Source organism: Hirsutella rhossiliensis (assembly GCF_020360975.1).
Source record: "Hirsutella rhossiliensis strain HR02 chromosome Unknown scaffold00002, whole genome shotgun sequence".
Classification (NCBI taxonomy): Eukaryota; Fungi; Ascomycota; class Sordariomycetes; order Hypocreales; family Ophiocordycipitaceae; genus Hirsutella; species Hirsutella rhossiliensis.
In genome coordinates, this window is record NW_025408668.1 from 1405943 (window position 1) to 1429326 (window position 23384).

A 23384-nucleotide genomic window follows, 5' to 3' on the forward strand; every position below is an offset into this window, starting at 1 on the left:
TTTTCACGCTGTTCTCCCCAGGCTTGCACCACGCCACGTGTGCGTCTCGAATGGGCAGGCATACTGCGATTCGGGCTGGGGTCGCATTTCCAGCAAGCCTGTTCAACCCGGCACGACGTTTTCAACATACCCTATTCTTCGATTCAGGCGTTGGACGCGTGGGTTGAGCGTCCCGATCCTGTAGTGATGTGTTGGTCGGCGTTTTCTCAAGTAAGCTGCTCATGATAATTCTGCGTGGTGTTATGACGTCGGGTTTCAGGCACACCCTAGGCGTTGTCGGAAACGGGAGACGGATATTATGACGCGTCACTTTGCCCTGCTGAAGCACGAAACGAATGCGGCTGCAATGTACGATGGTGGGATGAGCTGGCCATCTTGGGTCAGGCTCTTCGGGGCAGGAGCCATAGAATGTGCTAGAGATGAAAGCGAAAGTTATCCCCGCCAGACTGGCGTGCCTGTCCCCACGAGTTACCGCTCTTTCTCTTGTGCTGCAGAGGAGTATGATAATAGGGAGCATCTATATGGAGGAACCACCACTCGTCCACGTAGGTACCCAAGGTTGGATTGCATACTGCCCAGTCTCTAACAAACTCGCCAAGAATGGGGGGTTTGCCATTATAGACAACGACTCGCAAGGACGAGAGAGCAGTGCTGGTGGGTGGCAGTGATTCGGGGCGTTTGCCAGGATTGCATCAAAGCCAAGGGGTAAGATGGGGACAACATTCAAAAACTTACTATCAACAGAAGTATATTGGAAAGGGAGCTTAGTGCGTCTTGGAGTTGAAACTGCCAAATGCGGCGATGCGGGCAAGTCGAGCATAGGGGTTTGTGCTTGTGAGCATGTGCCCGGGTAGCAGCGAACAGAATGCAAGTGACAGCTGGCAACTGCGAACCCTAACCCACAAAAGTCATGTGAATCAAGCTGTAAGCGGGCAACGAAATTCGAAGAGGTGCGGTGGCCATTCCCTGACGTGCACCTCGGACCCCTTTTCCGTTCGCGTTGCCCACCTGACAACCAGCTGCGTAAACAAACCGCTTTTTCCCACAACTATAAGCTCAAGGGCAGACATACGCCTCGCACGCAAATCTTTCAGACTCTGCTTTCTTCTTCTTTCCTCACCCTTCACGCAACGCAAAGAATCCTTTGCCTCCCCTCAATTCAGCTGGGGCTCTGACCGAAGACGAGAAGAAACGAACAAACATCACGGCTCTGTTTTCCTCTTTCACCTCCGCCTTTGCCTTTTTCTATTTGCAGGAACGGGATAGTTCTCACGGCTGTGTTTTTTCTTTTCACCTAGCTTCGCGTTTGACGTGCACAGAAACGAACTGCTTTCACGACGCTGCACTCTCTTCACTTCGGCTTTGACTTCACCCACGAAGAGGAATCGTTTTCACGGCTCTGCTTGGTCTTGACTTGATTCCTGCCCTGCCTCTCCACGAGAACGAGCAGTTTTCACGACTATACCTATCTGGCTGCAACCTCTTCTCGCCTCGCGCTTCGTCTCGGTTGATTTCTTCGTCAACTTGGGCTTTATCGTTTGACGTCGTCAGCCTACTTCACTCTCACGCTTCGTCTGTTGGATTCTTCGACTTGAGCTTCTCGACGCGAGCGACGTGCCACATCGGCTACCTCTAGCTCAACCCATCATGTCGTCCGAAGAGCATACCCAGCGTATCATGGAATGGTGCCACGGAGTTCCGACTCGGTATGAGCGCGACGATCCATTTGCCGGCGACGACTTCCAAGCGGCGCAGACTGGAGCCCACCGCGTAAGTTGACCCTGCCTCCTTTCACTCTGGTGTCTGATGTCAACTGACCGCTTTCTGCAGGCTTTCGAGGACCCAGACAGACCAGTCGTCAACTACCCATCGGGCCTGCCGCCTCGCCCGTCCGCCCGCCTCAGCTTCGTCCGCCCTGACACGCCCATGCACGGCTCGTCGGCCTCGTCCAGGGTCCCGACCACCTCCGAGGAGGTGCGTGACAGCGCCGGCAGCAGCAGCAGGAAGCAGAAGCTGTTCAAGGCCCTGAGCCTGTTCAGTCGCAAGCGCAGGAATGCCGGTCCCGCCTCGCCGCCTCTTGCTCCGCCGCCGCCGCCGACGCCGCCGAAGCCCGTCCGCCTGAACTTCCTCTTCGTCGGCAGCCGGGGAACCGGCCAGACAAGCCTTCTATTGTGGGAGACCCTGAACCGCCCATCCCGTTCCGCCGAGGAATTCGGGAATTTCATCCCCTTCTTTCGAGCGCAAAGAAATGAGGGAGCGATGGCTAACCTTGACTCTTGGGCTCAGCCGATCGCGCTATGGATACTGCCCGGACGTGAGTGTCCCCTGTCCCCTTCCAGGCAGTATGAGCGCCATGTTGACTCATCTTGCCAACACAGGTACACGGGCTGAAGCGAACAATGTACGAAACGTACACGCGTGAGCGCGAGTACTTGGACATCCCGGTCACCGTCGAGCTGTAGGATACCTCGGGTGCACCGGATCTCAACACGGTCGAGCGGCTGGCGTCGATGCCCTGGCACGGCGTCTTCCTGTGCTTCGACCTCGGCAACAAAATCACCTTGCTCGCCATTGTGCAATGGGTGAGTGGCGACGGCGATGGGGAGGCGGCATTGCTTCTTCCCTCGTGCCCTTTGCCATCCCGAAATCCCTAGTGTTTCCGATTCTGACAGGAGAGGCGCAATTGCGTATGTGTGTGCGGTAGTGGATCCATGCCCGCGCGCGAGGCTTCAATGTTCAAACCCAAGGCTTCGACCCGCTCGTCCACATCGTCGGCATGAAGAGGGACCTTCGACGGGCCTGTTTTCGTGGGCTCCATTGCCCGGGGCCTCTGTGCCACAGCTGCTGCGTCAACGTCTCGGATGCAAGTCTCCCTCGTATTTTCGATTGTCCCAAATGTCATGGTGGAACGAAGAGACGAGAGCCTCTGGCTGACCATTTCACCGCAGGCCACTGCCAACGCCCGCAGCATCCGTGCCGACCACTACATCGAGGTGTCGGCCAGGACGGGCGAGAACATCGATCTTCTTCTGAACGGGGCCGGGGTGGAGGCTACCCGCCGAGTCATCGCTCGCCGCGCTGCTGAAGGGGGAGCCCAGTGAGGCCGCGAGGATGCTCTGCTGCGTCTGCTGTGGTTGTTGGGATGGACTTGGCGGCTATGTGGATCGATTCTTTCAATGTTGCCTTGTTTTCCTTGTCTCCTCTTTGCCTTCTCCTTCCCTTGTTCCTTGTGTCCTGCTCTTGTGGATGAGCCATTTTCCTCGGTTGCTATTTGGGCTCAATGCGTGTGTTGGCCGTGGCCCCTTGCGAGAACTGCTGTTGTTGTCAATTCTGAGCATGAATGGAACGCACTTCAGTCATGTCTTCTTCATCCATTCCTGTTGATGCTTGCCACTTCGCTTGGCGGCTCTCGAGCTCGTTCGTTTGGCACAGCCCTTTCTTCGGACTCGCAATTCGTTCTCAAATGCAAAAGCCTAAGCGCATCTCCAGTCTTTGTTTGCCAAGGGCCACGTTGCGTTGGTCGAGCGAGAAAATGCAGCTGGCATTGAGGTTGCGCTAAGAGGATTTTCGAGACTCGGGGTTGGTGGTGTGTTTGTCCTACCCTATAGCGAGCGAGCCCGGCGTCGCTGGTGAAAACACCACGTGCTCAGTCCATAACCCACGATCCGAGTCCACGCCATTGACATTGCTGCAAAGTCTCCCGGCAAGACAGAATCATCGCACTCTCGTCGTTTTGATCGAACTTGGACTCACAAAGGGCATGAGTCGATCTCGTGGCCAACGCAGCAAAGGCTTTCGCCTTGGAGCGCTCTCTCCGTGAATCCGCAGCACACAGCGCTGTCCACCATGCGCTCCAGCCTGGCCGTGCTGTCTGGGATAATGGCCATCGCAGGCGGCACCGGCCTTGCCTCTGTGTGGATTGTCCGCTCCTGGCGCACCGTGCTCCTGACATGCCTGGCTCTTCTCATCGCCCTCGCCATCTTCACTACTGCACGACTCCCCCATCTCTTCATGATCATCGTCCCTGATGTTCATCATCCATACTGACAAGACGCATAGGCACGCCATGTGCAGCTGCTTCAACGCCGCCGCTCAAGGCAATGGCCCCAGCCTCCGCGGCGCGCTGACGGACCCTCTGCCCAGCGGCCATCGCACGACTACTACCTGTTCGTCCTCGGCTCAGGGGGCCATACCAAGGAAATGCTCATGATGATGGACGACGGCTTCTGCGCCTTCGCCAACTTCCATCGCCGCTATCTCATCTCCAGCGGCGACCGCATGTCCCGCCACCACCTCCAAGACTACGAGGAGCAGCTCGAGCAACTGTGTCGCGCCGCCGAGTCCTCGCCCGGCACCCACGACACGCGCACCGTCACCCGCGCCCGCCGCGTTCACCAGTCTCTCTGGACGACGCCCTTTACCTCCCTCGTCAGCATCGTCGACATATTTTCCGTCCTCTTGTCGCCCCCGGCCAACGAAGCCGGCCGCCGACTGCGGTATCCGAGGCTCATCCTCTCCAATGGGCCCGCCACCGGCTTCTTCGTCGCCCTGGTAGCCCATGTGCTCAAGGTCTTCTTCATCGTGCCCGAGGACTGCATGCGTTTTGTCTACATCGAGTCGTGGGCACGCATCTCCACGCTGAGTCTGACGGGGAAGCTCCTGTTGTACACGGGCATCGCCGACGCCTTGTACGTGCAGCACCAACAGGTTGCTGCCATGTACGGGCTGGTCAACGCCGGGGAAATGGTCTTCAACTCGAGACGGCCAGATGCGTAGCCACTCGCGTCCGGCGCAACGAGACATGGTCCTAGTCTTACAGGGTATATACACGCTGTAGCCACCCCTCGAGGTGGTCAACGCAAATCTGGCCCACTCACGCCTGGCTGCTGCAGCTCTGCCTCCGAGGGTGCCGGGCCACGGTCGGCCTCCTCAAACTCATCCTCAATATCCTCCACTTCAAAGGTCTCGATGTCCGCGTTGGCACGGGCCTCGAGCTTCTCGGTTTGCTTGCCGGCCCAGATCTTCCAGTTTTCATACTCCTTGTCCTCGAGCATCATGCCGACTTCCAGCTTCGTCTTGCCAAAGTAGGCGCCCACGTAGCGCGCCTCCTCCAAGGCGATCCTGCTTTCAATCTCCTCAGCCTGGCGCAGCCGGTAAAAGTCCCAGCGGACCAAGTCGTAGGCTTTGCGCTTGCTCAGCTTTTCGTTTTGCATCAGCCATAGCTGGCGCTGCACCACGCTGTAGACACGGTTTGGTTAGCGGCCGTGCGGCTCGCTCAGTTTGCCTCGCGTAAACTCACCACTCGCCCGACAGAGGCATCCCCGGCTGCCGCAGCCCCTTGCTCCAGTCACAGTGCCGGTAGTCCTTGCCGTCAAGCTCCAGGATGACTCGAGGGCGCGCCAACTCCCACGGGTGGTCCTTGAAAAAGGTTGCCCGCAGCGCATCCTCTAGGTAGCTGAGATTCTGTGGCCGATAGAGGTTCCTCGGCTTCGTCGCCCGGCGGTCGGGCGCGCGATGCCGGGGGGTGACGGTTCGCACAAGGGGCTCGGCGGGAGGAATCGAGTTCATAACTCGGAACCACGGCGGCTCGACGGCTCGGTGGCCCGGGAGGAAAGCGTTCTGGAGTTGGAGGGCGGTCGCGTTGTAGACGCCGGCGGGGCGTATCTGTCGCCCACCCATGGCTGCATGTGCTTGTCGCTCGCCAGTCCAAGCTGTGTGCTTGCTCGGCCCGGCCCCGTGTGCGTCGCCATCGGTCTAAATAATAATTACTATTGGGAATTTTTGGCGGAGAGACATCGGCAAATCATATGACCGACGGCCGCCGCGCGCCGCCGCCTGGACCCAGCAGTCACTACAAAGTACTTTTTGAATCGCAATTATTCGACGGCCGTTTGATGAGCTTGCGCTCCCCAGAAACGACCCATTCTCGTCACCACGACTGCTGCGACGACTGCACCACCATGAGGAGGAGCCCATGAAAATCCCCAGTCGAGTGGATGGGTCCGTTCGTGGCGCCTTACTCTTCAACTGCTCGTCGGCCAGCGTAAGAAATGTGCAAGCGTCCAAGAGGAGCTTCGCCTCGAATCCGCCCAGGAGCTCTCCAAGTCGGCCGGCAGCCTGTGCCAAGAGCTCGACATGGCTCCTGTCGACCTTTGCGCCGCCTGTTGAAGCTCGCTGCGTCCTTCAGACACCCCGGCCTCGACGTGCCCGCCACAGCTGCTACAGCACGGCTTCCGCTGCCGCCTGTTCCCCTGTCACGCCCGCTCTTCCGGGTCGGAAGCATACGCCCACTCAAGACAGGCAGTATCTGCTGTCCCTCGTTTACGACGAAGACGAGGCGAGTGTCGACGACTGTATCGACTTTCACAGAGACCCCTACCGCCGAGGCTACGCTTCGCCGGACGGACCGAGGCTCAGGGTGTCGGACAAGAGCCCCGACGTGCAGTATCCCACTCATGACGAGACATTCAGGATCGACAACGATACGCGACAGATACTCGTGCGGCTATACACGGCCGTCGGACAGAGGCTACGACACCCGAGCCGCGTCTCTCTCGAGTCGATATGCAAGCTCTACAGTCTCCTGCCCGAGCCTCGCATGCTGCACATCACCTGGCAATGGCGTAACAGGCTGATGAGAGTCATGGGCACTCCCCGGAAACGCGACATGGAGTCCATGCTGCGCTACTTTGCCCTGGTTGCCGATGTCAAGGATGCGGGGCTCACCCTGCGGCGCTCCCAATGGAACTTCGCCCTGGCATTTGCTGCCAAGTATGCCTCTCGCACCACTGCCCGAGAGATGGAGTCGACGCTGCGGCTGTGGAGAGAGATGGAGCGCGAAGCCAACGTCCCGGGGAACGAAGTGACATTCAACATCCTCTTTGACGTGGCCGCCAAGGCCGGCAACTTTGCGCTCGCCGACATGATATACCAGGAAATGGAAAGCCGCGGCATCGAGTACAATCGCTTTCACCATGTCAGCCTCATCCACTACTTTGGGCTGAAGCTCGATTCGGGCGGCATCCGCGCCGCATACCGGGAAATGGTGGAGTCCGGCGAGATGATCGACACCGTTGTCCTCAACTGCGTCATCTCGGGCTTGCTTCGATGCGGAGAGGAAGGCCCCGCCGAGGAGACGTACGAGCGCATGAAGAATAACCACACCCTCGCCCCGGCGTTGCCACAAAGGGACTACATGATGAGCAAAGTCATTACAAAAGTCATCATGATGTTCTCCAAGGTCAGCAAAAAGCACCCCGAGCTAAAGGAGACGCTCCAAACCACGGTCCACCTGTCGCCAGATCTGCACACCTACAAACTCCTGGTGCAGCACTACGCCATCAGGGTGGGAAACCTTAACAGAGTCGTCAAGTACCTGGACGAAATGAAGTTTCTCAAGGTCCCCGTGCACCCGACCATCTTCCTGGCGCTCTTCAAGGGCTTCTACATGCACGGGGGCTTCCCCGGCTCGGACTGGAGCGAGCCGAGATTGGATGGCCTTCTCTCGGCCCTCTATCACGCTCGCGACACGCACGCAAAAAACTTCCCGATAGATCGCTGGCTCGTCATCTGGGCCCTGCGAGCTGTCAAAAAGTGCTCGTCCGCGGAAGCACTAGAGGAGACGTTTGATGCAATGGTACGGCGCTGGGACGTACCTGCGGATCGCCAGCCTTTTATGCACGCCCTCTACGAGAATATACTGCAAGGCAGGGATATGAGATCTCCTTCGGGTAATTGGGACGAAATGACGCATAGACGGAGTAAAAGAGACGGGTCCTGGCTCTGAGAATAGCCGGTGTATTATTATTGTATCTTTTACATGTACATGCGTCCGCGGCTCGTGATACCCCTGGGATGCTGCACCAGGTAGAGATGACTTGGATGGCTGCTTGGTGAACTTGGCGGCGACGCCGCGTGGCAATCAATCGGACGCGAGTGAGTTGGACTTCGCGGTGGAAGGCGAAATCTTGGTTTAATTGACAAAGAAAACCTTGTGTTCGCTCATTGCGAGCCGACTGCCTGACATTTGCTAGATCACGGCCATGGCAAGCTTCCCCTCTGGTCCAACTTCTATCATGAGCTTTGGATCCCGAAATCCAAGTCTCGCACGTCACGCTTATTGCTCCTTGTAGGTCTGGTAAACTGCACAGCGCGCCGTTAGTCGGGCGTGATGGGTCGGCACGGGAGCGCAACGACGTACCAGCGATGCCGAACGGGGCGCCGAAGCCGGTGGCCAGGAAGGACCAGTAGAAGAGACCGAACCACTTGCTGCGCGGGTTGAAGGGGATGTTGGTGTAGGGGCCCTCGGGGTAGTGGTAAGGCGACGACATGCGGGCCTTTGTGGCGTGGAAGCCTCGGCGGGCGACGAGCGACGTCGTCGTGCGGGCGGCGGCGCGGGGGAGCATCTGGGAGTATCAATTAGCCGGGGAAGTGTGTGCGCAGCCGGGTCGTGGGAGGAAGTACTGTGGCAAAGGTGAGCGCGGTGCAATGGAGCTTGGGCGGTAGCTTGCGTGCGAGTTCAGCGGCCGTGGTTGGAGGTTGCGATCATTGATTCAAGGTGGTCCGAGGCGGACCAAGATCAAAACGGTTGGCTAAGCAGGGCCACGTGACTTGCGGATACTTCGGTCTAGGAATTCGGCAGCAAAGTCTCGCAGCTGGATGATCGAGATGGCCCCTCACCGCCTGCGCTCCGGGCCTAGTGATTTTTCTTTTCTGCCGTCCAGTTCCCCAGCACGCCCACATCTTTTTGGGCCGCCGTCAACGAGAATCTACCTCTGACAATTTCCTTCAACGCCGCTTCGCTTGCGACTGGATGCCTTTTTTAGCGGGCGAATGCGCTGTAGGACCATCGACCTAGATTCTTCTACAGGCCCTTGTTAAGCGCTCGCCCCCGCTAACTTTGTTTTACCTGAAGTCGCCCGACCAAATGCTCTGAGCTGCATACCTTGACAACGCCGGCATTCGACACCCAGCTCAGCAGCGCCCTCATCCAACATGGATGAAATGTTTGACGTGTTCGAGGGCAAGGCGGCCCCGCAGAGCGACAGCGAAGAGGAGCGACCGCCCCCCAAGAGCCGGAACCGCGACGCGACCAAGAAGCGAAAGGCCGACGAGGCCATGAACGGAGCAGCTGCCGCTAGTGCTGCAAAGGACACAGCCGACGTCGATATGGGCGATGCGACCGAGTCTCCCAACGACGATGACGACTCGGACGACTCCGAAACGCCGAGCCAGCAGGACAAGAAGCGGCGCAAGAAGGAGGACGGCGTGGGCCCGGTCATGACGGACTCGTTCCATACAGCCCAGTCGAGAGAAGTTGCCGGAGCCACAACTTTGCTACCTCAAGACGCCTCTCTTGTCCTGTCGCACAACATCCAGCATCAGGTAGCTCTTCCGCCGGATCTAGACTACGAATACGTGCCTCTGTCGGAGCACAAGTCGCCCGACGAGCCCGCCAGGACGTGGAGCTTCAAGCTTGATCCCTTCCAGAGCCTGTCCGTTGCCTCGATTGAGCGCGACGAAAGCGTGCTGGTATCGGCGCATACCAGTGCCGGAAAGACGGTCGTTGCCGAGTACGCCATCGCGCAGTGTCTTAAGCGCAACCAAAGGGTCATTTACACGAGTCCGATCAAGGCCCTCAGCAACCAAAAGTTCCGCGACTTTGACGCCATCTTCGGGGATGTCGGCCTAATGACGGGCGACGTCACCATCAACCCCACGGCCAGCTGCTTGGTCATGACAACCGAGATTCTGCGCTCCATGCTGTACCGCGGCTCCGAGATCATGCGCGAGGTGGCCTGGGTCGTCTTTGACGAAATCCACTACATGCGAGACAAGACACGAGGCGTGGTGTGGGAGGAGACCATCATCATGCTTCCCGACAAGGTTCGGTACGTCTTCCTCTCGGCCACCATTCCGAATGCCTTCCAGTTTGCCGAGTGGATAGCCAAGATCCACCACCAGGCTTGCCACGTTGTGTACACCGACTTCAGGCCGACGCCTTTGCAAAACTACTTCTACCCCGCCGGCGGCAAGGGCGCGCACATCGTGGTGGACGAGAAGGGCAACTTCAACGAGCACAACTTCAACCAGGTCATGAAGGAGGTGGAGGAGAGAAAGGGCACCGACTCCAATGATGTCAATGCCAAGATGAAGGGCAAGGGAAAGAACAAAAAGACGAACAAGGGCGGTGCCGACGAGGGATCTGACATTTACAAGATCATCAAGATGACCATTAAGCAAAAGTTCAACCCAGTCATCGTCTTCAACTTTAGCAAGCGCGAGTGCGAGGACCTAGCCATCAAGGTGTCCAACCTCGACTTCAACGACGATTCGGAGAGGGCCCTGGTGAGGAAGGTCTTCAACAGCGCCGTGGAAAGCTTGTCCGAGCAAGACCGCGAGCTGCCTCAGATTATGCACATTTTGCCCCTGTTGGAGCGCGGCGTCGGCGTTCATCACTCGGGCTTGCTTCCCATCCTCAAAGAGACCATCGAGATTCTGTTTCAAGAGTCCCTGATCAAGGTCCTGTTTGCGACCGAGACTTTTTCCATCGGCCTCAACATGCCCGCCAAGACGGTTGTCTTCACCCAGGTCACCAAGTGGGACGGCATCCAACGGCGACCCATTACATCGTCTGAGTACGTTCAGATGGCCGGGCGAGCCGGTCGACGAGGCCTGGACGCCAGAGGTATCGTCATCATGATGATCGACGACAAGCTGGAGCCAGACGTTGCCAAGGACATTGTGACCGGGCACCAAGATAGGCTGAATTCGGCATTCTACCTCGGGTACAACATGATTTTGAACCTGCTGAGGATTGAAGCCATTTCACCCGAATTCATGCTGGAGAGGTGCTTCCACCAGTTCCAGAACGCAGCTAGCGTTCCTTCGCTGGAAAAAGACTTGATGGCCCTTCAGCAGGGGCGGGACGCTTTGACAATTCCCGACGAAGCAACCATCAAGGACTACTATCAGATTCGGCAGCAGCTCAACACCTACACGAGAGACATGCGCGCCGTCATCCAGCATCCGCAGTACAGCCTTGATTTCCTGCAGCCCGGCCGGCTGGTCCAGATCTACAACCCCAAGGAATCGCCCGACAATGTCAGCGGCGGACTTGATTTCGGCTGGGGGGTGGTCGTCAACCACACTCCTCGCAAGGGCCCTAAAATGGGCGAAGCCCAACACATGCCGCAGGAGTCGCACCTAATTGAGGTCCTGCTGCCCCTCTCCTCGTCGAGTGCCGACATTTTCCTAGGCCAACCGACAAGCGAAATGCCCCCTGGTCTGTCGCCGGCCAATGGTGAACAAGACACCGTCCACGAAGTCGTCCCTTGCTTGCTCACGTGCATCAAGGCCATCGGCCAGATCCGCATCTTCATGCCCAAAGATGGATTGAAGACGCAGCAGGACAAGGAGCAAGCCTGGAAATCGCTGGCCGAGGTCAGACGTCGATTTCCCGATGGGCTTCCCATTCTGGACCCAATCGAAAATATGGACATTACGGACGAGTCGTTCAAGAAGCTCTTGCGCAAGATCGAAGTGCTCGAGTCGAGGCTCCTGGCCAACCCGCTCCATCTCTCGCCCCTCCTCCCATCGCTCTGGGACCAGTACCACGCCAAGGTCCGGATGGGAGATAAGGTCAAGGAAAAGAAAAAGTCGATTGCCAAGGCCCACAGCATTGCTCAACTGGACGAGCTCAAGTCCCGAAAGCGAGTGCTACGCCGACTCGGGTTCATTAACGACGCCGAAGTGGTGCAGCTCAAGGCTCGAGTGGCCTGTGAGCTTTCCTCGACCGAAGGCCACGAGCTGCTGCTGTCCGAATTGCTCTTTGACCGGTTCTTCAACGAGCTGACGCCTGAGACGTGCGCTGCCGTCCTGAGCTGCTTCATCTTTGACGAAAAGGTGGATACCAACGCGCTCAAGGAGGACCTGCAGAAGCCGTACCGCGAGATCCAAGCCAAGGCGCGAATCATTGCCAAGGTCAGCCAGGAGTGCAAGCTCGACGTAAATGAGGAGGCGTACGTCACGAGCCTCAAGTGGCAACTGATGGAAACGGTCTACAGCTGGGCCCAGGGCCGGCCATTTTCCGAGATTTGGTGAGTCGAATTCTAAAGCCTTAATCATGATAGCTAACGTCTTGGCAGCAAAATGACGAAAATCTATGAGGGTTCTCTGATTCGGCTGTTTCGCCGCCTTGAAGAGCTGCTGCGGCAAATGGCCCAGGCCGCCAAGGTCATGGGCAACGACGACCTGATGAAAAAGTTTGAGGAGAGCCTGCAAAAGGTCCGAAGAGACATCGTGGCCGCCCAGAGTCTGTACCTGTAAGGAGGACCTGCGTCACTTTAAGGCGGAAGACGGGTCGGGCCCCTGTTTGCTTTGCTTTGTTGATGTGAATTCCGTCCTGGGCCGTTAGGCGCCAGGATATCGGCGGGCGTCTGAACCATCCTTTCCACCGTTGATTCACGGCTGTGGAGTTGGGGAGCGTTGGGAGGCAAGGGGTGAAAAGAAAAACGCCCCCCCTCTACACCAAGATCGCCGGTGCAAAAGGTGTATGGGGGGTGCATGTTTCTTTACACCGCGTGGAAGAGTCATGCATGTGTGATTTTGATGCGTATGGCCGTGATGAGAGTAGGCCTCTTGACGCTACTAGTATATCTAGCACAGCCGCCCTCCATTGTGGGTGAGGCAGACCATCGTAGTCTGAACCCGTGGCTGTTTCTCGCATGACGTCCTTGTTGCAAAGAATGCGTGCATCTGCTTGCCAGTCGGATTGTCTCTTTTCCAAACGATGGCCTAAAGATACGGAATATGGAGATGGCCCGCTTCATCCTCTCAACCCCATTCACAAAGAAAAGACAGCGAAAACGCCTAGAATACTTTCCAGAGCCGCTCAATGCTCTCCCGAGATCCCCATTACGACGCCGACTGTGAGGCTTAAGACCACGCCAGAGCCTACGAAGATCTGCCACTTATCGCTCCATACGCCCTGGCGAAGGAGCCACGTCAAGCTGCCGAGAGGGAAGAAGAAGCCAATCATCATGCCGCGAATGAGAATGTCCAGCACAGTCGACATGCTGCTGAGGTCTTCCTCGAGCGGATTCGCGGCAGAGGGCAGCTCGCCAGCGTTGGAGTCTATCCACGCGTCCTCGAGGCTGCGCAGCGAGTCGGGAGAAGGCATGGCGTCGGGAGCGAAGCGCTCGGTATGGATGGAGGCGAACTGGGTGCGGAGGGTGGAAATCTCGGACGAGGTGAAGCCGGCCTGGAGGAGGCGGTCGAAGCCGCGCGGCCGAGGGCGGGTCCATGCCGGGGGCTTGGTGCTAGGCCCTTGGGCAGGCTCGACGGGGGGGTTCTCGGCGGCGGCCTGCTCTTCGGCGAGCTCCTCGGGCGACAGCTCATCGCCGATGGAGCAGTTGACGTAGATGCGGACGGGGGCGGGCCTGGCGGCGTCGACGGCCTTGCCCTTGCCCTTGTTCTTTGCCCTGCTTACTGCGCCTGCTGCTGGCGCATCGTCGGTGTCGTCCGAAAAGGTCGGCGGAGCAAGAGGCTTGAGGACGGCGCTGAGGGCGGATTCGTCGGGAAGGATGCGGCCTTGGTGGATGAGGCGGAGGCGGTTGCGGGAATCGAGGCGGGTGCGCAGGAGGTGTTTGAGCGAGAGGACGGTGGTGCGCTGAGGAGACGAGATGTCGAGGTTGAGGTCGGGGATCGAGGCCGAGAAGCGGATGGTCAGAAGCAGCGGGGCGAGGGCGGCGGCCGCGGAAGCGGCTGGATGCGCCGTCATCACGACACCATGGCTGTGGGAGCGAGCCGTGCGTTTCTCCTCTCTGGATTTGTTTATTTCGAGCAGAGCGGAGCAAAGCAAGCGGTGTCTTCCACTCACATGGTGTGAGCGAGAAGCGTGAGGAGCTGGTTGGGGCGACGCCTCGCGCCGGTAGGAGGAAGCAAGTTGTGGTTGAAGATGAGGATGAGATGACGACGCTGGGAAGGATGGGCTGTAGATAAGGCAAGGTCCAATGTGCGATAAGGTACAGCTCCTTCTTCCATTCCTCAATGCGGCTTTCCGGAGGTCCGGACTAATTACACGCGCGCTTAAACAGCCGCGCAAGCGCCCAAGTAAGCCCCCCAGAGTACGTACTGTGTTGATCTCCTGTTTGGGCAAGTCGGAGACAATGAGCATGAAATTGTTTCCCACCGCCTTTCGGCAGAATCCTCGGATCCGTTTACCACGCATTGGCTCACCGTCCTGTCACCGAGTAAGCCCGTGTCTCCTGCAACTCGCCGCGCCGGAGATCAGCGACCATGGCGCGATTTCGGGCCGCGAGGCACCTGGCCTGCTTCTACTGCGGCAAGAGGTCAGGGCTCCAGTACGACGGCGCCATCCGCGACTTTCTCTGTCTGTACTGCGACGCGACGAATTACTTGGACGAGGTCGGTACACGCAATGCCCATGTGCTGTCCTGGGGCTGACGGTCGGCAGAATGGCGACATCATGGATCCTCCAGTCGCCACGGAGCGCGAAGCCACGATGACGCGATATGCGGCGCCCAAGTCGCCCACCCCGACGGACAGCATCTTCTGCCCGACGTGCCTCAAGAATCAGCACCTGTTCACAAAGTCATTGGCGCAATACTTCCCCGACGACCCCTCGGACCCCGACTATGCGCAGCTCGAGCGCAACTACTATCGCTACCGCCGGGGCCTCGAGAAGCGCTATCCTCAGGTCTGCGACGAGTGCGCCGACAAGGTCGAGGCCAGGATACGGCAGGCTGGGTACACGGCAAAGACGGATCATCTGCGGCGGATGATGGACCTGAGTCGAGGTCGGAAACCCACGACTACCAAAACCGCTCTTGACAAAGTCCACAGCCTAGGCAAGGCCATCTGGAGAGCGGGCTTCGCGCTGCAGCTGCTCTGGCACCTCACGACCATGGCCCTCGTGATGCAGCAGCCGGGCGACGGGCTGCGCGACCCCGACGGTTTAACAGCTTCAGCGATAGCCTTGGACTGGGCTAAACGTGCGGCAACCGTCCTCCCCGCACCAGACACGCTCATTTGGTGGAGCACCGGAGCAGCCATGGCGTCGGCGTGGTGGAATCCCCACTTTGTCCAGCTGAACCGCGGCTTCACGCGGCATCTGCTTGGATTCACGCAGTGGTACTGCTTCCAGGGTCTCATCATCTTTTGTCGCCTCGTCTTCCGCGGCGTTCTCGTCATCGATGGGGGCCAGGGACAGTCAAGTCACGCCCAGTTGAGCGCCCACATAGCCATGGCAGCTGTTACGGCATTGGTGAGAACTGCACTCGATGGCGCTTCCGGAACCGCTGCTGACCGCTTTGCAGATATATGTCTTATCGAGGAGATCGATCCGTGTCGACACGTCGCCACTCTTCGGCACCAATAGCCAGCCTGTGGCCGCCAGAGAGGCGGCGTCTCCCGCAACGAGGAAAAACGAAGCCACCAAGACTCTGTCCGAACTGTTCAACGATGCCCTCGACTCTCCCAACAGCACCCCGCAGAGACCGAAGCCAGAGCAGCAAACCAAGCCGTCACCTTCTCCATTCAGGGCTGCTGCCTCGCGGCACCACATCAACAGCCCGGCCCCATTGATGAAAAATCTCTCGATGGCGCCAAACAGTCCAACCCGCGAAGTCCAATATGCCGAAGAGATGGACTGGTCCCCAATCACGCCTCGGCACCGCGCCTTTGCTGATCAACCGTCGCCGATCAAGGGTACCGGCATGCTCGGGCAAGCGCCGGCCGAAAACATGAGCAGCAACCCTTTCAGATACAAGGTCCCTGCAGCACCGCTGAACCCAGCGCGGCGGCTGCGGAACCCGCCGCGAGTGCCAGAACCACAGCAACCGCCCGTCGAGCCGAACAGGGTTATGTTCAGCGGCCACCGCAGAGAGAGCGCGCGAGATGCAGAGCGCAGCGAGATGAGGGATGGCGTCGAGTTTCGGCAACCGCAGTTCTTTGCGCCAGAGCGAGATGATGCAAGTTCTTTAGCGGACTTGCTTAGCCAGAGCTTCAGTTTGAGCCAGGAAGACGACCAAGAAGACGAGGACGATGGTGCCGGTGAAGGGGATGGAACGCTCCAGGGTACAAGACCAAGTCAGACAAGGACGAAGGCGTCGGCAAAAGGCAATCGTGACCGAGCCCGGACCTGGAATCCTCGGTTAGTGGAGCCTCTTGTCCTCGCCGCTCTACTCATGGCGTGGTTATCGACCCTGGCCATAGCCATTCCGAGCCAAGTCGAGTGTCAACTCGCCGTCATGGCCATGTCTGGCGTGCTCGCCCTCCGCGGCACGGGAGATGCGAGCGCCGAAAAGCAATACGGTCCAGTGGCGGCCCATGTACTCGCTGCGTGGGCCGTCGCAGAACTGGCGACTGTTTGCTGGGTCGCCTTGACGTTGTGGAAGAGGGAGACGGCGGGCGTCGGCTGGTATGGGTCCGGCGTGCTGGCGTCGATGCTGGCGCACCAGGCTTGGAGAAACGCGACATGAGATATGGGTGCTCGACAGTTCAGGATGAGGGCCCAAGGGGGGAAGGTATTAGTGGCTGTCAGTTGTATAATGCCCGGAGCATTTACGGGCTATGTTATCTTTGCTTTGGGTTGGGACAAGGAAGTCCAGGCCGGTTGAGGAGTTTGGCTAGCATGGGAGCGGCGTACCGGCGAGTCGTTTGTCTGCCCGAGCGTTTCTTGTTTTACTTGCGCGCGTACCGGCGAGTCGTTTGTCTGCCCGAGCGTCTCTTGTTTTACTTGCGCCGTGGTTTAGCATGGATGGATTGACGCTACGACGATAGGTGCCAAGATGGCATGAGAAGGGGACGAGATGACGGACCCCAAGGCCCGACCGAGTGCGTTTCCCGTCATCGTGCTGTCAGTCAGGAGCTGCCTCGGGGTCCAGCGGGGAGATGACGCTGGCTAGAGCAGTGCCATGGTTCTGAAATATCCGCGCTATGGAGAATGGAAACTACGTCTGCCTGTCCCTTTCAATTCTCATCGTGAGCGGTACATGTTGCAGGGACTCATGGAAGCGAGGAGTGGAGATACCCCGACGACTGGCTTGGTTGCCTTTACTGCACAGATGCTGCACAAACAACATTGACACCAGCCCTTCTCGGTGATGTATCATGGCCTGCCTCAGCCCTTTGTCCTGCATATATATGCTCTGGCTGAATGCGAGGCTATGCTGGGGCTAACGCTCCGAGCCATGCCTGAGCGGAGTGCATATAGGATTGAAAGAGTGATGTCAAAAGCTCTGTGGGATCGAAATACCCTGACCAATGACACGCTGCACCGTCCAACGGGATACGACTTTGATTTATCAGCCCATGCCATGTTCGAGGGCGTGTTGTCGTGCAGCGCAGGGGCTGCGTAGTCTCAGCGTCATAGATGTCCGAGAGAAGCAGTTGGAGATGAGACGAGGCGCGGCGCAGCGGGTGACGGCTCGTTGGGAATCGATCGACGAGACGTTTGCAAAAGGAGCCAGGGGCGCCATGTCGTCTTCAGCGTGACATTGGAATCCGCCCATCTTCGGTCTCGAACGTTGTGAGGAGGTTGAACTGTGGGAGGGACGTGTGATTTGAGGGTGAGACATTTCACTCAAGAGGAGGCTTTTGTTTACGGCATGTTGTGAACTCACTCCTACCCTCGTTCTCACTTCACATACGATTTCGATCAACAGCAAATGCTGCCCAGAACTCTGAAAATGCGCGCCTCAGCTCTCCTCGGCTTCTCCGCGCTGGCGCTGGCAAACGCGGCCGCCATCAGGCCCGCAGCGCCCAAACCCCATGCCGTCCCCGCCACCTGGGACGGCAAGTGCTGGTACCCGACGGCCGACAGCGGGTTTCAGTTGGAGTCGTACCTCCTCGGGCGCTGGTATCAAGTAGCCGGCACCCTGGTTCCCTTCACGGCCGGCTGCAGATGCATCAGCGCGCAGTACACGCTCAACGTAAGGGAACCCGATGGCAGACGGCGTCTGCTAACGACGGAGATACAGGCCAATGGCACCGTTCGAGTCGACAACTCTTGTGAGAACAGGGGCAAGTTCGAAAGCATCCTCGGCACGGCGGCTCCCGCAGATGCCACGTACGGGGCCGACGGGGTCTTCCGGGTCCAGTTTCCCGGTCGGCCTGCTTCGAAATGCCCGGGGCCGAATTACATTGTTCAAGGTGAGGGCTCGTGCCTAGACGAACTCGGTCACCTTCGTTTGACTTTGACTCTTTGTTAGATTATACCGGAGACATTGCCATCGTGCAGTCCAGCAACTTTAGTACCCTCTTTATCCTTAGCAGGAAGCAGCACCTGGAGGACAAGGTTATTGATGTAAGACCTCACATTTGCCACATTGGAGCACTTCACAGCTGACCATATCTGTTTTCTAGGCTTGGATCCAGCGCGCTGGACTGCTGGGCTCGGATTTGACCAAGGTGAAGAAGACGGACCAGTCAAACTGTTCACCCAAGTAGTCTGATGATCTATCCATCTCGCGCATCGCCTCGACTGCGTCATCCCAAGCCAGATTCTCTTCCTTATTTTTCCACCTTGTGACATGACCGCGGAGGAGTGCCCATGTTATTCGCGTGTAGAAGAGTCTCGTTAGGACCCAAGCATAATGGTAGTCTTGCGAATGTCAATGGAAGTTGGGCTTGGATTTGGAATACTTCCGGCATCGAAGTGATACGGGCTGAAGCTGAGGTTGTTACTCAATGCCATAATGATACTAGACTTGGCTATAGGTAGTACGCGGTACGAGACGTCCTTTTCAATGTAAACTCACTAGTAAAGTTAAGTGTGTCTTCAAGATAGAGAAATTCAGCACATCTGGAAGGCAACCAGTTTCTTCTTTTCAAAGAGACGGCGTCGACAAGCGGCATCCATCTTCTCCAGGCATAGGGTCATCGGGGGTTGCCGGGAGCGCTCCAGTCGTTTACCGCCCGACATCGTGTCGTGTTGCGGGTTGGTGTCCGGACTGCGGAGACTGGGTTTGGCTGGGTTATTAACTTATTAACTTATTATGACGACAACTCTTGCTTGACCAATCCTTTATTTGGCTCCGCGTGCGGGTTCAAAGAGGGGAGGCACTCGGAATACACACACAGCTTGACCCAGATTGCCAGATCCAGTATACATACCTGTCTTGGCATGAGCAGCTGGATCCGAGAGTTTCAACTTTCAAGGTATCAAGAGCGTCATTCGGCGCCATAGCCGCTGAGTTGATGCCGGTATAAGTCACGGGATTCGGTAGATTACCGGGAAATCCCTTGCTCGCTATTCTCGCAAACATCATCGTCCGGCTGGACTTCAACCTTCAAGCTCGAACCATCCTACATACTAGGGGTGCGAAATGGCGGCCGACCAGCCTTGTGCTGCATGCAGCTGGACACAGGAGCGTCAAGAATCCTGTCGCTATGACAGTCATGTCAAACTCTTCTATGAAATGAGCGACCGGGGCGTCTGGGCCATCGGGTCCAACCTGATCGTCAAGGAAATGCCCGACAGTCCTCCCAACTTTGAAGCCAGAAATACCCGATTCATCCAAGAGAACACCAAAATACCGGCTCCGGAGGTTATCCAGGAGTGGACTGAGAACGGCCGCTACTTCCTAATCACGAAACGAATCCCGGGTACAACTCTGAAAGAGGCGTGGCCGGCCATGTCTGAGACGGAGAAGGAGGCTATCGCCAAGCAGACGGCAGACTGCCTTTCCCAGCTTCGAAAGCTCTGTTCAGCGAAAATCCAGAGCCTGGGCGCCGAACCAGTCTACTCGGCCTTTTTATTTTGCAACGGCTATGGTCTTCCACATGGCCCCTTGTCCTCTGATGATCAACTCTGGGAGGAGATGACGACCGAAGCCTTGCAGCATGTGCCAGAAAATGCGCGACGTCTTCTGCGACGACGTATGCCCCCGGCAAAGCCCTACACCTTCACTCACGGGGACTTGACGACAAGAAATGTCCTCGTCAACGATGGCAAGCTCACGGGCATAATCGACTGGGAAGGATGCGGCTTTTTCCCAGCATGGTGGGAATTCGTGTCCACCAGAATTTCTGAGGACGAGGATGACCGTGCGTGGAAGGCCCTTTTGCGCAAGCATATGGAGGACTACACGAAGGCTCAGGAGTTCTGGCTCGATTACTATGCACTCACGAGATACCCAAATCTCGATGGTCGAGGAGTGGAATTCATCGCAGAGTCAGAGGGCCAGAATACTTAGATTGAACGGTCGCGATCATGACTCCAGACTTTATTGCAGCGCTGCTTTCAGCGAGACCGAGACTTTGCAACTGAGGTGCACTGAGAAGCTGTCACCATCGTACGTTCATCCTGTACCCCGCCCCCCCTTTGACTATTCCTACTTTGCTGGTCGGCCCATGGCTTTTGGCAGTTCAGTACCGCAGTATTCCCAGGTGTTTCTGCCCGAAACATTGCCTTTCTTGCACTTCGGGCAGTTCATCTTGTGTGGAGGAAACGTTCGTGAGTTGTTCTAGTTTCTACTGGCCAAAGAATCAGTCCTCGTTGGAACCAAGTTTGGGAAGAAAAGTCCATTTACTAGTTCGTGTATTGCAGTGGTCCGGTGCGGGCTTGTGGTGATCTGCAAGGCCTTGGCAAGATTGGGAACGGCAGTGGGCTATTACCAGACTTTATACTGCTGTGTCTTGCCTTGACTTTTCCCGGCCGGGAGAGTCGGGACATCACCACGCGGCTCGAATGCGTGCGAGTCCATGAGCTCCAGGTTGAGGATGCGCTGCAGGGCCATCGACGAGACAAGGACCTTGTTCTTGGCTTGTCATTGGCACAGACCTGACTCTGCATGAACCTTCCCCGCAAGTCAGGTAACCGACAGAAGGCAGCATACGAGGAATGGTTCGTGATTCAGGCTTCCAGACGAAAGTAGGCGCCTTGCTGCCTTTGTGGGTTGCAGTACAGTTGGTTGCATGCACACTTGAGCCAATCAAAGGCTCATGGCGCAACCATCATCGCACCACCAGGCTCTTCTCACTGGTTAAAGGACAGGCAGATACCCCAGAGCCTCAAACTTCCAATTACAACTAGTCAACAGCCAATGCATGTTGGTTGATGAGTCACTGATCCTGCTTTGCACTCATTGCATGCTTGTCGCGGAAACAAGGTGACGTGGCACGCGGACAAAAGTTCGACGGATTAGAGTCATGCTGCAAGGCGAAGATGCTTCTTGTGCTTTTCTGCAGATGGCGGCGCGAAAGGTTGGCTTGAAAGTACCCAACTCTGATATCAAGACTCTCATACAGGTGATAGCAGTATGATATTCTGTTGAATCCGCTAGTACGCCAAACAATTGGCCCTGGAGTTTGATGTCGAACCAAAGGTACATGTAACGGCTTGGGGTTGAAGCCGAATTACCATGCTCTCTGAGACTCATACGAGAGGTTCATTCGAGACCTGATGACGGTAGCTTGTATGTCGTTACAGCACGGTTCCGGCGACGGCAGCCCAGACCCATACAAGACATCCGGGGTGTCTCTGTGAGGCCCCTGCAGGCACCGCAGCATCCGCCCGAGCAGATGTCGAGCAGGGTGGCCCATCATGTTTACGTCCAGGAGTGACATGACATACTGCTTGACACAACACCACGATCCCCGGAGCCACGGGCTTTGTTTTCACGTAGCAGGGTTGACTAGCTTGTCCTACGCCTATTCTGCTGCTTGGCCGCCAATCGCCCGTCTCAGTTCCTCTTCTCAACGGCTGTCCGGCTGCAACAAGCAACGGGTTCCGTAAGTGTGACTTGGCTTGTTTCGCGACACCGGGCCTCCGCGCATCTCCGTCGATTTGGTGTGGTCGTAAAGGTCGAACCGAACGATATTGCCAGACGTGGTTTCTAGCCCATAGATGATGCCGTTTCTTGTCGACATGACGGCACCAAATGATCGAGCGTCCTTGAAGTTTTTGGCTTTATATATCACACTCCACGCCTTAGACGTGGTAGACCAGCGAACCAGAGCCGGGTAGCTGCGTCCCTTGTCATGCAGAACACCGACGCCGTAAAGATGGCCACTGGCGACGGGCGTGTAAGCCCAGTCGGAGGGGAATGCCCTGTCGGCTTTTGGACCCGGAAAGGTCGCTTTGCCGCTCTCGACTTTTTTGTACGTCCTGGATTGTGGATCGAGATCGACGCTGGCCCAGACCTTTCCCCCGTTGCTGCACCAATATTTGCCGTGCTCGTCGAAGTCACCCATGTTGGGCTGGATGGGCAGTTGAAGAACTTCCTCAGTCCTGCCGTCGCCAAACAGGCGCAAGAGGTGCTTATGCTTCGTACCGTACAGGTAGTTGTCTTTGGGGTTGAAGCCGATGGCGTTGAACGGATACTTGGGGTCCGCTGAGGCGATTCTGCTAATGGTCCGAGTCTTGCCAGTCTTCAAGTCCATTGCGTACAAGACATTATCCATGACAAGGTAGGCATCCTGGACGCAGGGGAGAGTCGGCTTTGGCCTCACAACCGTCGTCTTTGGCTTCACCACCGTCGTCTTTGCCTTCACCACCGTTGGCTTTGGCTTCACCACCGTCGGGATGGCTTTGCAGATAGGCGGCACGGTCACGGCGCATAGAGTGCCTGGCGTGCAGACGCGATGAGCGCTGCAAATACATGCCGCCGTGCCCAGCAAGACGATGCAGCGGATTATAAGCATCATCAGCCTCTTCGGAGACCCCACCCGCCTGGCTAGCCTCGGCTTGGAAATTTTGGTGGCTTGGGAGCAAGAGCTTGTCGATACAAGTAACGACTGGACGCAGTCAACCTGGAAGGCCTCGTAGGTTTGGCGCTTGATTTCGGTGGCTGGAAGCTCTGAGTGTCCGTGGCCTTGCTGGAACTCTCATCTTTCCTCGTTCGAGGAATGATGAAAACCTTTTCTCGACAGGCGACTAGGGCCCGCTCGAGTGACCAAAACCAGAGTTTGAGCTCGCCAATTACCCGACGAATTGACATTGACAGCAAACGCCAAGCATGACAGCGAATACCGATGCACATATACTGTGGTAAATGTCTTTGTGGAGCCTTGAAAGAGTAGTTCCAGAGCCAGGCAGATTGACCATCGCCACATGTTGGCCTCGGCGCCACTTGACCCGAGCCACCTTCAGCTGTGCTCAGCTGAGGTTGAGTTCAAAAGCCAGGTATGTATCACGAACTGCTGTGGGGCTATAAGTCCTACGGAGTGTACAGCATAGAGTCATGCCGTACCTACAGTACTGTAGTACGTAATAGATACATAGGCAATGACTCGGGGAAGATCTTCTTTCGGCAGAGCCATTGAATCAAGATCCCTCCCATTCCATTATGGGGCCGAGGTACGTGACACAACAACTCTAGGTCAGGTTCTTCTGGCAGGACCGGAACTCTGAATTTCCA

The 23384-nt window shown here is 57.2% G+C and overlaps 11 protein-coding genes across 11 annotated transcripts; 7 read left to right on the forward strand and 4 right to left on the reverse strand.

The window, feature by feature from the left end:
• Positions 1-1677: 1677 nt before the first annotated feature.
• Positions 1678-3101, forward strand: HRG_01713 (ras family domain-containing protein; the record flags this gene model as incomplete). Its single annotated transcript, XM_044860184.1, has 6 exons — positions 1678-1770; positions 1831-2314; positions 2379-2401; positions 2463-2582; positions 2705-2863; positions 2949-3101. The coding sequence occupies 6 exons, from the start codon at positions 1678-1680 to the stop codon at positions 3099-3101; spliced, it is 1032 nt and encodes a 343-aa protein (XP_044723817.1).
• A 745-nt stretch (positions 3102-3846) lies between these two features.
• HRG_01714 (oligosaccharide biosynthesis protein alg14 like domain-containing protein) lies at positions 3847-4776 on the forward strand (the record flags this gene model as incomplete). Its single annotated transcript, XM_044860185.1, has 2 exons — positions 3847-3990; positions 4060-4776. 2 exons carry the CDS (start codon positions 3847-3849, stop codon positions 4774-4776), a joined length of 861 nt encoding a protein of 286 aa, XP_044723818.1.
• A 77-nt stretch (positions 4777-4853) lies between these two features.
• HRG_01715 (mitochondrial ribosomal protein) lies at positions 4854-5679 on the reverse strand (the record flags this gene model as incomplete). The annotated part of the gene is made up of 2 exons (XM_044860186.1): positions 4854-5238; positions 5300-5679. The coding sequence occupies 2 exons, from the start codon at positions 5677-5679 to the stop codon at positions 4854-4856; spliced, it is 765 nt and encodes a 254-aa protein (XP_044723819.1).
• A 295-nt stretch (positions 5680-5974) lies between these two features.
• On the forward strand, positions 5975-7786 carry HRG_01716 (pentatricopeptide repeat protein; the record flags this gene model as incomplete). Its single annotated transcript, XM_044860187.1, has 1 exon — positions 5975-7786. One exon carries the CDS (start codon positions 5975-5977, stop codon positions 7784-7786), a length of 1812 nt encoding a protein of 603 aa, XP_044723820.1.
• A 330-nt stretch (positions 7787-8116) lies between these two features.
• On the reverse strand, positions 8117-8405 carry HRG_01717 (cytochrome c oxidase subunit VIIc domain-containing protein; the record flags this gene model as incomplete). Its single annotated transcript, XM_044860188.1, has 2 exons — positions 8117-8142; positions 8201-8405. The coding sequence occupies 2 exons, from the start codon at positions 8403-8405 to the stop codon at positions 8117-8119; spliced, it is 231 nt and encodes a 76-aa protein (XP_044723821.1).
• Positions 8406-8994: 589 nt separating this feature from the next.
• On the forward strand, positions 8995-12327 carry HRG_01718 (rRNA-processing arch domain-containing protein; the record flags this gene model as incomplete). Its single annotated transcript, XM_044860189.1, has 4 exons — positions 8995-11103; positions 11197-11442; positions 11521-12098; positions 12147-12327. The coding sequence occupies 4 exons, from the start codon at positions 8995-8997 to the stop codon at positions 12325-12327; spliced, it is 3114 nt and encodes a 1037-aa protein (XP_044723822.1).
• Positions 12328-12892: 565 nt separating this feature from the next.
• HRG_01719 (uncharacterized protein) lies at positions 12893-13780 on the reverse strand (the record flags this gene model as incomplete). The annotated part of the gene is made up of 1 exon (XM_044860190.1): positions 12893-13780. One exon carries the CDS (start codon positions 13778-13780, stop codon positions 12893-12895), a length of 888 nt encoding a protein of 295 aa, XP_044723823.1.
• A 518-nt stretch (positions 13781-14298) lies between these two features.
• On the forward strand, positions 14299-16502 carry HRG_01720 (integral inner nuclear membrane protein Ima1; the record flags this gene model as incomplete). The annotated part of the gene is made up of 3 exons (XM_044860191.1): positions 14299-14427; positions 14477-15286; positions 15339-16502. The coding sequence occupies 3 exons, from the start codon at positions 14299-14301 to the stop codon at positions 16500-16502; spliced, it is 2103 nt and encodes a 700-aa protein (XP_044723824.1).
• Positions 16503-17711: 1209 nt separating this feature from the next.
• On the forward strand, positions 17712-18471 carry HRG_01721 (lipocalin-like domain-containing protein; the record flags this gene model as incomplete). Its single annotated transcript, XM_044860192.1, has 4 exons — positions 17712-17954; positions 18003-18174; positions 18234-18328; positions 18388-18471. The coding sequence occupies 4 exons, from the start codon at positions 17712-17714 to the stop codon at positions 18469-18471; spliced, it is 594 nt and encodes a 197-aa protein (XP_044723825.1).
• Positions 18472-19442: 971 nt separating this feature from the next.
• Positions 19443-20219, forward strand: HRG_01722 (phosphotransferase enzyme family domain-containing protein; the record flags this gene model as incomplete). The annotated part of the gene is made up of 1 exon (XM_044860193.1): positions 19443-20219. One exon carries the CDS (start codon positions 19443-19445, stop codon positions 20217-20219), a length of 777 nt encoding a protein of 258 aa, XP_044723826.1.
• Positions 20220-21720: 1501 nt separating this feature from the next.
• On the reverse strand, positions 21721-22407 carry HRG_01723 (uncharacterized protein; the record flags this gene model as incomplete). Its single annotated transcript, XM_044860194.1, has 1 exon — positions 21721-22407. One exon carries the CDS (start codon positions 22405-22407, stop codon positions 21721-21723), a length of 687 nt encoding a protein of 228 aa, XP_044723827.1.
• Between the last annotated feature and the right edge of the window lie 977 nt (positions 22408-23384).